The 16,675-nt window shown below is 40.8% G+C and overlaps 1 protein-coding gene across 1 annotated transcript; it reads left to right on the top strand.

Annotated features, from left to right (window-relative positions):
* Positions 1 to 6,137: 6,137 nt before the first annotated feature.
* On the top strand, positions 6,138 to 15,241 carry ACTR6 (actin related protein 6). Its single transcript, XM_086610052.1, has 11 exons — positions 6,138 to 6,315; positions 6,832 to 6,949; positions 8,464 to 8,532; positions 9,878 to 10,001; positions 10,826 to 10,961; positions 11,052 to 11,108; positions 11,786 to 11,884; positions 12,071 to 12,149; positions 12,856 to 13,027; positions 13,919 to 14,057; positions 14,806 to 15,241. Exons 1-11 carry the CDS (start codon positions 6,248 to 6,250, stop codon positions 14,933 to 14,935), a joined length of 1,191 nt encoding a protein of 396 aa, XP_086466178.1. The 5' UTR covers positions 6,138 to 6,247; the 3' UTR covers positions 14,936 to 15,241.
* Positions 15,242 to 16,675: the final 1,434 nt, after the last annotated feature.

Consider the following 16,675-nt stretch of genomic DNA (forward strand, 5'->3'; position numbering starts at 1 on the left):
CCGCTCTCCTCAGCTGCTGCCTTCCTTCGTCTTCAGCCTTCCGATTTCCAGAACTCTGACAGCGATTTCCAGAACTCTGACAGCGTCTGTGTCCCCGCCTGTGGCTCCATCCCTCCCTCCTCCCGCCTGTGGAGCGTGTCCCCCGTGGGCCCGGCTTCCCCCGCACCTGTGTGACAATAACGCTTGTAATTTTTGTTGAAAATCTGTTAAAAAGTGCCACTAAAAGGTGTTACGTGTAACAAAACAATAAAAAACCGGATCTAGTATGTAGCAAGAATTCCTCTTGATAACAACGCGTATTACCTATGTGCATTAATACTTGGCGTTAATACCTGCTGCACGTCATGCTCTTCCCGAGTCATCTGCAGAGTTCATTTACAGAAGCAATATTTTAGGTTACTTTTAAGTTTTTCAGATAAACTCCACTACTCCAGCTCTTCTGTAATACATTCACCTTGATTAGCCAAGTGAGACATTTATCTTTTTATACCTCTGGTTTATAAGCAATATTCCTTTTCAGCTCCAAAAAGCAACCCTCAAATTTGGTTCCATCTGAGATCCCCAAAATCGTTCCAAAATGATATGCCAAGCAAGCGAACAACCCCAGAAGCGACAAATTCGACCCCATCAGTTATTCTTCCAGAGGGGAAGGTGAAATTGTTGCTCAGGCAGCACGCCCTGCCCAAACAGCCGCACACCTTCTCCTGAGCCTGTTCCTGGCACAGGTGAGAGCCAGGACGGCTACTGTTCCTACAGCACTAGGAGAAGAAAAGCTTACTGACAGAAACTTGTAATAGTACAGCAACAAATTCATATGTCTATACACATATAGAATATTTCCCATAATCTAAATTTCTCGCAATTACTCAAACCTTCAGACTTGTGAAATCAGGTTGTTCTCCAGGTGCTCACATTTAACTGGGCATCTGTGGTAACTATAAAACATACAAATTATTTTCATTTTGAGAGAATAGCTTCTCCTGCTGTAGCAAAATTTCCCAGTCAGTTAAAAAATAAATGTCCTGTAATAGTTTTGTTCCTCTGGTAACCCTCTTCTCTGGGAGTCCTTTGTTCAATGAAAGTATCTTGAAGAATTTCAGTGGTAGGTAACTGAGTCCCCTAAATAGTAGTATTAACTGGAAAAAGAAAAAAATTAACAATCGTAAAAACAACAAGATTTTCAGACATGACCTCTGTATGAAGGGTGGCTCGCTGGCTCTATAACATAGTCTAGAGCTGCAGAGGAGAGTCATCTTTGCTTCTCATATACATAACAGATTAATAATTTACATGCAATGAACCAAAACCCCAAGGACCTTTAAGTCAGAACTACGAAGCAGTAGTAGATGAAAAAAAATAGGTCAGGAGATGAACATTTTCAATTGATTTTTCCAGGCATTTAAAAATCAGTCAGTTGTGTAATACTGACCTTATTATATTCTTTAAAGAGATTTATAAAGTGAGAATAAGCTATGTATGAAGCTAACACTTTTATTCCTTTTTAAGTTCAATTTTCTCAACTAGAAAAAAATCTACCAGTATCTTGGAGAAACAACATTCATCATCATAATGGATCTGCTGCTCATCAAGAAAGAATACATGAAGGGCAAGGAAAGCAGGACCCATGCTGTGCGTTCCCTTTCAAGTGTCCTGCAAGCATAACTCTGGCAGAAAAGGGAAAGTCCAGAGGCTGTTCACTGACATCAGAACTGGAAACCAAAAATATTCTTGTCTGAAAGAGTTGATCTGAATTGTGATCTCATGTTCTCCCCCATCTCCTGGAGCACATTGAATGGAGGAATGGAGGAAAATTCACCCCCCACCTCAGGGAATTAGAAGAGCATGTGATAAGGAGCCCAGCTTATCCCTTGGTTTGAGCAGAGTATCTGACATTTCTTTTTAGAGCCTGACACAAGTTAATATCAGGATATACCCAGACTATGTTTATTAAGACTTTGGACTGATTCTTCAAATCACAGTCACATGTTTGCAGGTGGATGAATTTCTGGTATCATGTTCAGGCTAATTAGACCACCGCTATGTGAAAACGGTGCTTGATACAAAGTCTCAAAGACTGACTCCTGCTCTGAACAGATGAAGAACCTTGTGAGAGTGTCATCAGCTGTCACCTTAATATGATAACCACAAAGAGAAAAGACTGGCTCAGCCTTCCTGACTACTTTGAACTTATAAACTTTGCTATGTCGGATTTCTTCATCTAGCAACCAAGGCTCTTTGCTCGTGATTTACCAAAATGACTCCTCACCCAGTGAGGAAAAACTGTGTCACGAGAGAAAGACGGGGCAGCTGTACCGGCAGATCATCACATGTATTGCTATGGGTCCTGTTGACCTGGGTCCTGCTGATCTGAACCCTGACCCATTGACTTTCCATTTTGACTTCAGACCTGTGCAGTCACCATGGACCTCCCTGGTGATTCCTAGGCCATATCTGGCCCTGGTTCATCCTACCAGACCTGATCCTGACCCTGACCTGAGGATTGACTTCTGTGCTTGACCTCGGACCTGCTTCATCATCACATACTTGTCTAATGACCTGGGCTCCGGGCTGCCCCTCAACCCCTGCCTGCCTTGCTCCCTGATTGGGAGTGGTGGGACAGGCCCCGGCTGGCAAGGTCCTGCCCTGCTGGCCACAGTATTGCCCTCAGCTCCTGGCTTCCCTCCCTTTCAGAGCAGCTGGCACTTATGCCACCAAGAAAGAACACCACTTGTGAGTGTATTGAGGATACTCAAATGATCTCAAAGAAGAATGTTGGCTTATATTTACTGCAGGTAATTTCTAGGGCTTATTTATGAACTCTTTCCATTAAATAGAGGACCCAAGAACCCAAGGATATACAAAGTTTCCCATCAGGCAGTCATCTCATCCACCAGCTTGCCCTCCACTGCGACATGGATAAAGAAAGGTAAACGCAGCTCAGTTTATGGATCCTAAGTCCAGGATAACGCCCCCCTGTGTCAGGGTCAAAGAATGCAGTGACTTCTCCTCAAGGGTAACTTTCTTCCGATGCTCTAAACAACCTGCAAATTCTGTAGTTGGCACCATTGAATCATTCTGAGGCTGCACGTTCCCACAGAGCAGAGCAAATCAGCAGCTGTGTGCTTTGCACAGGGGATGCAGGTGGAGATTGGCTTTTCACGTGGTCATGTGGATTCCTTAACTGTAAAAACCAGAATCGAGTTGAGAGGAAAAAAACTCCAAAACAAGTGGAGCCCAAGTGACTTCAGAAAGGTGAAGGTCACAGAATTAACGAAAAATATCCATTGTTTTCCCCATTAAATAAAGCAGTAGGAAATGTGGAAAAAGGACGAATAAAATAAGACCTGAGAAGTTCTGATTTAGTTTCAGTGACTGCATTGCTTCATGCTTGCACAGTGAGAAATTTGGCATGCCTTCATAGGGTTAAGGCAAAAGATATTGATCCGTCCTCAGATGCAGATGTGCAAGGCTTAAGCAGTCTGACAGACCATTACTCAAAGTTAAAGGGCATCACAAAAGATCAGTTCTATGCTATTGTAAGGAGCAATGTTCAAGGTTTGCTACCACATGGACATTTGAAAGTCCCATTTATGTGTCCTTGCCATGTTACTGACTTCATCTTTGTTAGGTACTCCATCGGTGACAACAGAAAGTAGAATCAGAAGTGTCATTGCAGTATATGGGTGAATATGTAAACAAACTCAACAAATTTATATGTATGCGAGCTGCCCTTGGTTAGCACTGACAGTAAATATACCAACTGTAGTGCCGAGAGATTTTAAGTATTTATGTACATCAACCGCTACACATAAATCTAAGCGAACTGGTAAAAGCCTGGCACTCATCCTGTAGGTCCTAAAAAAAAAGGCAAAAGTAACTCCGAATTCAATACAAGTCACTGAATGATAAGTGATGAAACCTCATAGAGCTGGAGCTAGTATCCAGAAGAGAAAAAGCAATTAATTAAATTCTGGCTTTCACGATTATTTTCACAAGGAAAAAGTTAGTAATAGCTATAACCATTTTTTGTGTCTAAATTATTATTCTAGGAACTTTATATTATTAGTAAAAGGATAAAGTAAAAAGCACGTGATTTTAGGAGTAATATTTTATGTTTCTCTGTAACACTGTGAATAGCTAAAGCATTTGTCATGATTCTATGTTTTACATATTTTGGGTTTTAATTACAAAACCAAAGTCTACTATTACTATACCTGTTGGTGAGCAAAGAAGGAGAACAATCAACAATTTACAGTGTTCTTTAAAAGAATCCCGGAACTCCTCAACTGGGAAAACAGGCTTCTAATAACTCCTGTGACCTCTTGTCAAGAACCAAAGAACGTATCCGCTAGAGCAGGGATTAAGGATAATGTCCTTAAGATACTGACAAGCCCGTAAAGAGGATTGGTCGAAAATCAGACTGCCATGCGTTCTGCTGAACACCCTGGCTCGAGGAAAGACATTCGATCTTTGTTAGGGTAAAGAGTCATCATATAGAGCAGCAGTTGCTTTTATGTTCTGTTACTTCTGGGAAAGCCAATTACATACAGATACAAAACCGTAATGCACTTTCTATTTTAATGGATAACAACAGAGATACTGACAGTAAGTAAAACATACAAAAAAAGCAAAATTCATCATAAAGACAAGTGCAAGATCCTGCAGCTGAAGTGACATAACCGAAGCGCCCAGGGCAGGCTAGGATCAGCCTTCCTGAAAGGGACCTGGGGCTGCTGGTGGACAAACTGAGCAGGAGCCAGCAGCGCACTGCTGCAGCAACGAAGGCAAATCAGATCCTGGGCTGCATCCACAGGGGCATTACTAGCAGAGACGGAGACGTGATCATCCCACTCTGTTCAGTGCTTGTCAGGCCTCATCCGGAGCTGTGTCCAGCTGTGGTCCCCCTCAATTCAAAAAAGATGTGGACAGACATGTGGTCCAAATGAAGAGGATTAAAGGGCTGGAGAACCTGCCCTATGAGGAAAGACTGTAGAGCTGGATCTTTTCTCCCTGGAGAAGGCTCAGGGGGCAGCTCATCACAGTATTCCAGTACTTAAAGGGCAACTACAAAGAGTATGGAAGCCTGCTCTTCACAAGGAGAAGACGAGGGGCAGCAGGCACAAGAGGCAGCAGGAGAAGTTTCCTCATTAGAAAGATTTTTTTTTATAGTGAGAACAATCAATCAGTGGAACAACCTCCCCAGGGATGTGGTGGGGTCCCTGTCACTGGAGGTTTTCAAGATGCCATTGGACACAGTGTGCTAGCTCATCTCATCTCAGATCCCTTCCCCAAGGAAGGTTGGATCAGATTATCTTTCAAGGTCCCTTCCAGCCTGGGGTGTTCTATGCTTCCGTGATTCTGTAGATGTGCATGGTCTGTCACACAGACTTAACAAAATCTGGTCAGTGACAGCAAATCCCAATAGCACTGGTTTTTATACTATTTAGAAAAAAACTCCTGTGTTAATTACAGCAAGCCTAGAAAAAATAGTAAAACAATCACAATACAACTTAAAAAGCCTTCTCGTTTTTAATTCTGTAACACTCTTTTAGAGGAAAGGACGGTGTTGCTTCCCTAGTTCTCACGTAAACCCGTTTTCATGCGCCACCCTTCTCCCCGGCGCGCTGGGCTCCCGTGTGACCGCCACGGCTGCGCCGAACAGCCGGGGACACCCGCGACGCGGCCCGCCCGAAGGCAGCTCGCGCCCTCAGCGGGGGCGTTCCGCAACGGAGAAGGGCTCGCGCTCCCCGCCGGGACTCTCGCGTTAACGGCCCCGTGCCCGCCGTGCCCATGCCTACAGGTCGCCGCCGCCCCCACAGGGCTGGGGCTGACCGGCGGCCGCCCCTTCCCGCGGCCCGGCGTCGTCGGGCGGCAGCGCGGACCCCGGCCGGGGACGGGGCTGCCTTCGCAGGCGCACCGGGCCCGCACGGGACGGCGGCGGATCCGGCGCTCGGTGAGCTCACCCCGTGCGGCCTCCGCCCCCCCCCCTCCCCGGTCTGTTTAGCTAGAGCTTCCGGGTCACGCTCGACCAATAGCCGCCACAGCTTCCCGCGCGTCACCGGTGCCACGTGAGCGGCTCGCGGCTCGCACCAGAGGCGGGCGCGCTGCCGGAGGCGGTTCCTGCGGCACTCCTGCGTCCCATCAGGCAACGCGCGGGCGCTGCTCCTCCACTCTATGGTAACCATAGAGATCGACGGCGGTGGCGGATCAATACTGGGACGGCGGCGGCCGTGGCGCCGTGGGCAACATGGCGACGCTGGTGCTGGATAACGGCGCCTACAACGCCAAGATCGGCTACAGCCACGCGAACGTCAGGTGAGAGACCGGGGGAGGGCGAGGCGGGGCGGGGCGGGCATCCCCTTATCGCTCTGCCGGCACTTTCGCGGCGCACCTGCCCTCCCGCTGCTCCCCGCCGGCCGGCGCCTGGACGCGCGGGAGGTCGCTTCCCCTCTCCGTCAGCTCCTCACCGGCGAGCGGGCCGCCGGCCAGCCTCCGCTTGCGGCGGAGAGGCCCGTTCGGGCCCCGCCCCGCCCGGCGTGGCGGGTTCGGTCCCGGGGGGCGGCGGGGCCGGAGCGCAGGGCCGCCCCCGGCGCGCTCTCGGTTGCGCTGGCGGCGGGAGGTTTGATTCCGTTCGGTTTAGTTTTTCCGAAAGGTGTCTCAGCTGCGCTGGAGGTGTCGGAAATTTCCCTCGTAACTGGCTCTAAAAAATTGATTAAAACCAAAACACTGCGGCAAAAATGTTATTGAAAGTATGCGATTTATGAAAGTATCGTAAAGACAATGATCGTGTCTCGTATCGTGATGTATAGGAAACTTCCCAATCTTTTCCAGCGTTATTCCCAACTGTCAGTTCAGATCAAAGACTGCACGATTGAAAACCTTTACGGCAAATCAACTGGATGAAATTAAAGATCCCTCTGGTCTTTTTTATATTCTCCCTTTTCAGAAAGTAAGTAAGTTATCCTGAGTTTAACATTATAGCCAAATGTAAATTGTTTTAAGGCACAGTGTTCATACAATACGCTGCAGGGTTACACATAGTATCATACAAGAATCAATTTCAGCAGTGCGAAGTTTAACAATCATAGAATCTAAGTTGGAAAAGACCTTTAAGAACATCTGCATGTCTTTTAAGTACCTCCAGGAATGGTGACTCAACCGTTTCCCTGGACTGCCCATTCCAGTACTTGATAAACCTTTCAGTGAATAAATTTTTCCTTATATCCACTCTAAACCTCCCCTGGCGCAACTTGAGGCTGTTTCCTCTCACCCTATCACTTGCTACTTGGGAAAAGAAGTCAACGCCCACCTCACTGCAACCTCCTTTCCTGCGGTTGTAGAGAGCGATGACATCTCCTGTCAGCTTCCTTTTCTCTGGACTAATCACCTCCCTAGTCCTGCTGGCCACGCTATTTCTGATACAAGTCAGGGTGCTATTTGCCTTCTTGGCCACCTGGGCACGCTGCCGGCTCACATTCAGCCGTCTGTCAACCAACCACCCCAGATGCTTTTTTCCTGGAGAATTTTCCAGCCACTCTTCCCCAAGCCTGTAGCGTCGCATGGGGTTGTTGAGACCCAAGCACAGGACCCGACACTTGGCCTTGTTGAACCTCGTACAGCTGGCCTCGGCCCATCAATCCTGCCTGTCCAGATCCCTCTGTAGAGCCTTCCTACCCTCAAGCAGACCAACACTCCCACCCGACTTGATTTCATCCGCAAACTTACTGAGGGTGCAATTGATCCCCTTGTCCAGATCATTGATAAAGATATTAACAGAACTGGCCCCAATACTGAGCCCTGGGGAACACTGCTTGTGACCGACCACCAACTGGATTTAACTCCATTCACCACAACTCTTTGGGCCCGGCCACCCAGACAGTTTTTTTACCCAGCGAAGCGTGTGCCCATTCAAGCCATGAGCAGCCAGCTTCTCCAGGAGAATGCTGTGGGAAACAGTGTCAAAGGCTTTACTAAAGTCCAGATAAACAACATCCACAGCCTTTCCCTCATCCACTGAATGGGTCACCTTGTCATAAAAGGAGATCAGATTAGTCAAGCAGGACCTGCCTTTCATAAATCCGTGCTGACTGGGCCTGATCACCTGGTTGTCCTGCACGTGCTGTATGATGGCACCCAAGATGATCTGCTCCATAACCTTCCCCAGCACCGAGGTCAGACTGTAGGCTTCTGTCAAAAAGAGTAATGTATATAGGAAACACAATTTACATTGTTTTTTGTAGTGTAGTAATTTAAAAAATTGATGGGGAATATTTGTAACATTCTTTATCCTATGTAACATTTACTCCTTAGCATAGAAATGTGAATTTAGACATTTTTGCTCTCAAATTTGTTTATATTACCAGTCTATCAGTCACTTGACATTTTTTTGATTTGTAGTAATTTATTTTTTTAAGTATGATTTTATTTTCTAAATAGTGTAACTTTTTTTCTGAATTTCTACAGGGTTACTTGGTGAACTGGGATGTCCAGAGACAGGTTTGGGATTATCTTTTTGGAAAAGAAATGTATCAAGTAAGAGCCTTTTTTTAATTACAGATTTTGTATATGTTAAATACTGACTAATGGAATTAACATAAGTACATCAAATATTAAAAAGAAATGACAAGCTTACTGTTCTCCTTGAAAGTGATTTCAGTTAGAAATCACAGGGATTTATTTTTTTGCAAACTGAAGAAAATTTTTACTTTGAGCTCCTGTGTAGGAATTTAAAAAACATTTAAATTTTCCTGTCTTGTGTGTATTCATACTGAGTTCAGTTCAGATATGTTAAGAAATTCACATCAATATAATTAAGAGTTCAAGTTAGTAAAAAAATAATAATAATTATAGACAGATACACTGTGGTTTAGAGATCAAGAAACTATTGATGTAAAAGAGAGTGCTGAGCTGGGTCAGTAGGCCAAAAGACATACACATTAAGTAAACATCTTTGGTGAACCATTTTCTACCTATGAGTAAGTTGAGTGTATAAAATATAAATATCTGATACTTAATTTTTCTTATTTATCAAACAAACTGGATTTAGCACAAGAATTGTAGTAAGGCATCCCTTTTAATTTTTCTTTAAAAATATACATTGTTATATACAATGAAATGAAAGTAGTGCCTCAAAATATCTTAGTCTCTGTGCATAAAAATATACAGTGCTTGCTTTTGAAACTTAGCTTTCATTTTAGTTTTGGAACTAGATTCAATTTAGTCATAGTTTTGAGGAGAATTTGATTTTAATTGTTTTTCATGAGTGGAGACTACAGAGAGATGCAGCTGGTAATACGTTTAGGGCCATATCCAGTTACGATTTAAGTAACTCTGTGAAGTCCTCTCTAAAGGAGGTTGAGATATCAGTAAACACAGGAAATCCAGGATCTTTTGCTGGCCTCGTTAGAGGTCACTTGGAGTTTTATTATTGATTCTACTTGGCGCAGGACTTATTATCTTATTATTTATCTTTAGTGATAAATAATTTTGTGATGCGGGTGCTGAGCTGTTGAAGAGACTTACCTTTCTGTAGTTGACAGGGTTAGTGTAAAGTATCCTACGTTAGTATTGTAGTGTTCCTTTACGAGTATATCTTTAAAACGTTGGATTACAATTTGTAAGGATGGTAGCAGGAGCATAATAAGTATGTAGGTGTTCCCTTCTATTACGTTTTTACCCATGAATTTGCTAAACTTGTATCGCTGCTCATGAAGTCTTTAATAAAACCAAAACTTTCTAAGCCTGGCTTCTACAAACTGATACGGGAAGTGGTAATCATGTATTCAGATTTAAATAATCTTCAACTGCTGCAAAATATGGTAATGGAGTATTAATTTCTATGTTTTGTGTAATGACAATCTTAATGCATTTTTCATAGGTGGATTTTGTAGATACCAATATTATTATTACTGAACCTTATTTTAACTTCAGTTCAATACAAGAATCCATGAATGAAATTCTATTTGAAGAATATCAATTTCAAGCAGTTCTTAGAGTAAATGGTGAGTCTGTCTCCTTCTAGTTCACATTTGTATATTTTGAAGGTTAACTTTGTAAATAAATAAATATGCATGCATATGTGCATGTGCACACACATGTGTATATATAAAGATAGTAAAGAAGTTACTTAATTTCCTTCCTGGCTCTTGATTAATATGCACTGTATGTAATATAACTGGATTAAACTGTGGGTTTGTTTTTGGTTTGTTTTTTTAAATTTTTTTTTTAAATTCCAGCTGTACTCTTGTACTACTTTCTTAAAAGTGTCATGGTGTCATCAATTAAAATAAATCTGAGGAGAGTCAGAATGACAGAGATAACAGATGGATTTTGGAACAGGATAGCATTTGAGCAAGTCTATGAAAAATTTGCATGAAGTCTTTGATAGCTTTCCTTTTGTTTTGAGGGGTGGAGGTGTTTTTTTTTTTTAGTTTGGTATTGTTTTGCATTAGCAAATAAAATGCAGCATCACAATCATGAAATGTGTCTTACGTGTAAATAACATCACGACCCTTCTGAAAAATAGCTGGACATAGGATACTCCTTAGATAGGTTTGATAAACTGTAGTGTGATCAGTCTGCTTGAACTTTGGGAGAGGAAGCTGAACATGGACTGGAATTCTTGAAAAAGAATAAATGGGAGCATATACAATACCTAATTTTATACACTGTCAAAATTAATTCATGTGTTGGATGTATTATTATGTATCAAGGTCTTGGAAGTCTGTGAAAGGCATTTAAAATATGAAGCAAGTACACTTTCATATCTGTAAATTCTGAAAGTGTATATTCGTACAAAAATTGAATTAAATTTTCTGTATTTCAGCTGGAGCTCTTAGTGCACACAGATATTTCCGGGATAATCCCTCTGAGCTATGTTGTATCATTGTGGATAGCGGATACTCTTTTACACACATTGTACCTTATTGTAGAAGTAAAAAGAAGAAAGAGGCAATCATCAGGTAAACTGCAGTATATATTTTCTAGAAGAATTGTTTGCTGTGCCGGAAGTTAACAGTGACAGAATTCCATGTGTTACTCCTTTTCTGTAGGATTAATGTTGGAGGAAAACTCTTAACCAACCATCTAAAGGAGATAATCTCTTACAGGTAAACATGCTGATCATCATCTTGAGACCTGGTATGAAATGAGCTAGAAGTTTGTGGGTATATTCTTACTGGTTCTGTGAATTTTATATTAAATGCTGTTTAAAAGAGAAGGGAGTTTTGGTTGTTATAATCTGCTAGCTGCTATCTTCAGTTCAAGATGAATTAAGAGGAGCTTAAGCTCTTTGAAGAATTAGGCTGTTGGTTTTTTTAAGAGCCAGCACTTTTGAACTTGCTGAGGTTACCTGTGTTCACAATTATACAAGTCCTTACATGTTTTCTGAGATGTCTCAGTAGATCATTAGTCAGTTTGGTAACTCATTCTATCAATATCACAAATAAAATTCACTAAGATCAGCTTTTCATTAGAATCCTTCAGCTTGGAACTTTATCTAGGTAAAGAAAGGTCTTTGCTAGTAGAACCAACTAGGATTATGGCTGTACTTGTTATGAAGAGATTGGTCAAATGCAGGTAGATGTTTGTATTTATTGAACCATGAAATATGAAAATATTGAAGTCCAGTAGGCCAGGAATGCTTTTGTAAATTGAATAGAAATGAGACAGTAACTTTCTGCGATTTGAAAACTATGGTTGCTCATCTCCAGTGGAAAACTGGACAGGTAATGCTAAGACTTCGTTATTCTCAAACTTCTGTGTTTTCGGTTTTTGTTTTTCACAGACAGCTACATGTTATGGATGAAACACATGTAATTAATCAAGTGAAAGAAGATGTGTGTTATGTTTCTCAAGACTTTTACAAGGACATGGACATTGCCAAGTACGTATACAATGGTACTAAAAGTGAAAATTGGTACTTCTGAATAATCCCGTTGTACAAAAAAAAAAAAACCCACTATACTCCTAATCACAAAGTTTTCCAGTTAAGTCAAAGGAAGTCTTGTCAGTACAAAATTGTTGGGCTTTAGAACTTTATTCTGTTGTATTTTGTGTTCTTCTCTTTCAGATTGAAAGGAGAGGAAAATACTGTAATGGTAGATTATGTTTTGCCAGACTTCAGCACAATCAAAAAAGGATTTTGTAAGGTAATGATAGTGTGGGTTTTGAAGTATTTTTTTAGCTGTTCCCGTGCACAAGTCTAGTAGGAAAGTTAAAAAGACTTTTTCTAATGCTGTATTGTAGCTTCTTTCTGTGCTATGAATTAATTGGTACAGTTTTCCTTAGGAAATCGAGATGAAAATCAGATACTATTTTTCCAGCATAGCATTTTATGTTCTGTTATTTCATACTTGTAGCTTTCTGTGCTTGTGCTCTGTGATACAACCTATCCATATCGTTATTGTTCAGGTTTTTTTTAAAGCTAAGTAGGAAAATATTTTCTCTGCTTTGATACTTTTTTATGTGTGACTTTGCTCTTATCAACTGCAGTTTTGCAGTTTTCCCTAAAGCAAAATAAAATAGGTATGCACGAGAGTGGACTTTAAATATTGGGATTGCTTTCAAAACTATGGCCGACTCAGTCAATGAGAAAAAATTGTTAAAATGTCTTCATTGGTATGAAGACTTCAGGATTTTCTATAACATGACTTTGAACTTTCTACCTATTAGAGTACTTAAATGAAATTCAGAGACACTTATAAAAAAGTATACAGGTTTCAGTGTGTATTGTTCTTACAAGATTTGTGGATACCACAAATATACTGCTTATCTCTGCAGTACATGAAAAAGATTAGCTGAATACTCTAGGATGTAGTTTCTTTTTTTAAGCTACTATTCATGTCTTTAATGTAGCCAAGGGAAGAGATGGTGTTAAGTGGAAAATACAAGACCGGTGAACAAATACTTCGTCTAACAAATGAAAGATTTGCAGTTCCAGAAATACTCTTCCATCCTTCAGATATTGGTATTCAAGAGATGGGAATTCCTGAAGCCATTGTTTATTCTATTCAGAATTTACCTGAAGGTATGATTTAAAAGTATTTTGAAAAGTGTCGGGGGGGAGCGGGGGGGAGGTGAGGGCTTTTTTTTGGTTTGGTTTGGTTTTTGGTTTGGGTTTTTTAAGCATCCAAAGTGTCTTAAGAAACTAGTACTGTCAATATGCCAGATACTTAAGAGGTTGTGAACTGTCTGTCTTCTGGTGTGTGTCTCATACTCTGTAGAGCTGGATTCTCCATTAGGCAACCACAGTTTTGTGGCGATTCATTGATCAGTTTCTACTCTTGTTTCAATTAATCACTGTAGACTTAGTTCTTAACATCCTTTTCTAATGTGAGCTGTCTCTCTTTGATGCTGATGACGGAATGTACTTGAAATTAGTTTTAGTTGTGTTTTAAAATATCTTTCTTCACTGGAAGAAGAGAAAAATCAAATTGATGAGAAAAATGAAACTGACCAAAATCAGTAATTTAAGCATCAAAGTATAAAACCTTTCTGACTGCTGTTTGTCAGAAGTAATACTAAAGCTTTCATTTCATAAATTGTGTACATGTAATTAATGTTATTACTACAAAGAAGACTTTCTTAGGTTTTATGATACCATGTAAGTATGGCAGCATTGAGGCTCTTAAAAAAATTCCCTTTTGAAAGGGGAATTGTGTTGGCAGACATAAAATCTAATCAACAATATAAGAAAACAGTAGGTGTCAAAGCCAAATTCTAAAAATCATGAATGGAGAGTGGTTGATTGCTTTCTTGTATTTCTCTGTAAAACTGTTTAACTGATGTGATCATTAGGTGATCATAAAATTTCTCTATGTGTATTTCTTACTTCTGTTCCAATTCATAACAAAATTGGGAAAAAATCTTTAAATATATATTTAGTCTCTAACTACAGTTTTACTTATTTATTTTAAAGAAATGCAGCCTCATTTCTTCAAGAACATAGTTCTGACTGGGGGAAATACCCTTTTTCCGGGCTTCAGAGATCGGGTTTATTCTGAAGTTCGATGTCTTACTCCAACTGATTATGATGTTTCCGTTGTTCTTCCTGAAAAGTAAGTTCTAAACTGTACAGAACAAGCAGAACAAGCTATGAAGTAGCATTTATTTTGCTGATTAAAAAGATAGATGAGTAAAGGGGTTCATTTAAATGTTGAGTGAACCAAAATTGTACAAGAAGAATGTTTTAAATCAGTGCATTTTCAGACAAACCAAATACATTAGAGACCACCTGCTTGCCCTGGACTTCGGCTAATAAAGTTAAGCATGTAAGTATGTGTTTTCAGGAGCAGTCTTTTTATTGTAAGAAGATAAATAAGACTGTATTGTCATTAAGTGGATATGTAAGTATGCAAGATTAGAGTTTAGTATTTAACTTAGAGGAATTTTCAGCATCTGAATGCTGCCATGTCATTATTAATGTAGCCACTTCAGGGATTTGGACATCTTTGCACAGAGAGAGACAAAACTTGAAAGTACAAAAAAACTTTACTTTTAAAAAGTATAATTATAGAGTATTTTTAAATATTATCTGTGCAAAGTAAATACAAAGACATCTCTACTTCCTATTCTTTTCACACCTGCCTCTGAAGAGGCAGTTGCTTTTTATAAAAAGCAGTTAGTTGGCCCTGCTAAAATTTCAGACTTTGTCTCATAACTTATCTAGAGATGGATGGTTTGATTTAGCAATCAAAAATATATTTTTTAATAAGAATGACTAAATAAAAGTCTTGGAAAACATCTCTGCAATCTCTGTTTTAAAGAATTTAGAGATGAGTAACAATAACTTTGCTCATTTTTCAGCCCTATTACTTATTCTTGGGAAGGTGGGAGGCTCATTTCTGAAAACGACGATTTTGAAGACATGGTAGTAACTAGAGAAGATTATGAAGAACATGGACACAATATTTGTGAAGAGAAATTTGATATATAGGTAGCAGAGTTGGATACATTGTTATTCCATTGTTTTACTCAGACTGGAACTCTTTGAAGTACCGCCTGTTCTTTGTCAGTTAGGATTGTGTTTTAGCTTTCCTGTACTTAGGTGGGTTGGGAAAAAATAAGTTTCAGAGTCTAAAAATAAAGTTTTACAAGCCTAATACTATGAAATAATATGTTCATTGTTATTTCATTATGTTCTCATCTTTTACTCATAGCTTCATTGTATTCTTACTGCAGAAAACCTCAATGCAAGAGGCAATAAAAATATCGAATGCTTGTACTGGTGTGACACATACATAGTGAGAAGAAATAAAGGTTGTTTTCTTTTTCCAAAATAAGTATAATTCTAACTTGTGCATGCAATTGAATAGACATTTAACACATCTCAAAAGGTCTCTTTGAGATTGCCCATCCTGAAAAGGAAAACATGAGTGGGTTTTTTGTTATTTTAATGAATAGCCATAAGACGAATGTACTTGAAATGTGACCACTCCTATTGAAAGTATACTTAGGTTTTGAGAAAAGAGTGATTTGAACAATTGCTTTTTAAAAAGGGATTTGAGGTTAGTGGATTGTGGGTTGGTTTGTTTTTAATTTGAAACAAAGGCTGAGCAAATAAGCCTCCTGCCACTCCCCTTACCTTTCTGAAATCTCTGCCAGGCTGGTGTCTTAAGGTGAACAAAGCTTGCAGCAGTGTCCTAGGTGATCCCATCTGTGCCCTATCCATGCATTCCACAACACCATGAATGCTCCAGCCTGTACCTATTCCTGTGTACAGAGCAAAGGTGGTATCAAAAGCTCTGTTACTGTACCATCAGTCTATGCAGCCTCATATGCAGGAGGGGAAAAGAGCAACAGTAAGGGGAGTAATATCCCAATAGAAGCCTTGGAGGGCTGCCCTTGTAGGGAGTGCCCTACCTGGCTTGCTTGGTGGCCAGGACAGAGGCAGGCACTCACACAGGGTGGATGATGGACACACAGGTGCTGACAGAGATCTTGACCTGATGCAGCTCATGGCCCCAGGGGAATTGCCCTTTTAGTAGGTTGGTTATACTCAGTAGTGTCAGATTTGCAGAGGAGTACTGTATTTTCAGCTGAAGTCTCATATTCCATCTCTCATCTGCCCCTGTGTAAAACGAGTAAGTATACTTATGCGGTACACTTACCTGGCTTGGAACAAAGAGAACTGACTGACTCGGGCAGTTGAGGGCATGTATCACACAGAAGCTTCTCTGGATTTCATGCCCCTCAGAGGTCCTTGACAGAGGCCAGAGGGGGACACTCTGAAGCACAGCCAGATACTATTATCTTCTGAAAATGGTTCTTTGTGATGATCCGTGACCCAAGATGTAGTAGTAATTGATGTAGTTGAATGGTCAGAGCTATGAACAGGGGAAACAAAGGTGTATAACACCAGCCCCTGGGATCACTGATAGCATTAAGATACAGAGAACCCTCATCTCTGGCTTCCATTTCTGTTCTGCTTCAGAAAAATATGTGGAGTTAGAGCCACATTGTTCTGATCAACATTCCAGATCTTCATGAGCAGCTCCTGTGACTACCTAGAAGTCTGAGCATAAGGACAAAACAGAAGAGAAGCCAATGCTCCAGAGAATGGGAGATCTTGATGATGAGCTGCTTCGATTAAATAGTTTTAAGATGATCTTTCTTCTTGAATATGATCTTTTTTACTTTGTACTGCCAGCTTGTGGTGGCTTTCTCCAGTCTAACC

Source organism: Tauraco erythrolophus, chromosome 4, assembly GCF_009769465.1.
Source record: "Tauraco erythrolophus isolate bTauEry1 chromosome 4, bTauEry1.pri, whole genome shotgun sequence".
In the NCBI taxonomy this organism is placed as follows: Eukaryota; Metazoa; Chordata; class Aves; order Musophagiformes; family Musophagidae; genus Tauraco; species Tauraco erythrolophus.

Coding starts and splice junctions, on each gene's coding strand:
- ACTR6 (XM_086610052.1), top strand. CDS start 6,248: ATGGCGACGCTGGTGCTGGATAACGGCGCCTACAACGCCAAGATCGGC. Junction 6,316..6,831: donor TACAGCCACGCGAACGTCAG/GTGAGAGACCGG, acceptor AATCTTTTCCAG/CGTTATTCCCAACTGTCAGT. Junction 12,150..12,855: donor TCAAAAAAGGATTTTGTAAG/GTAATGATAGTG, acceptor TCTTTAATGTAG/CCAAGGGAAGAGATGGTGTT.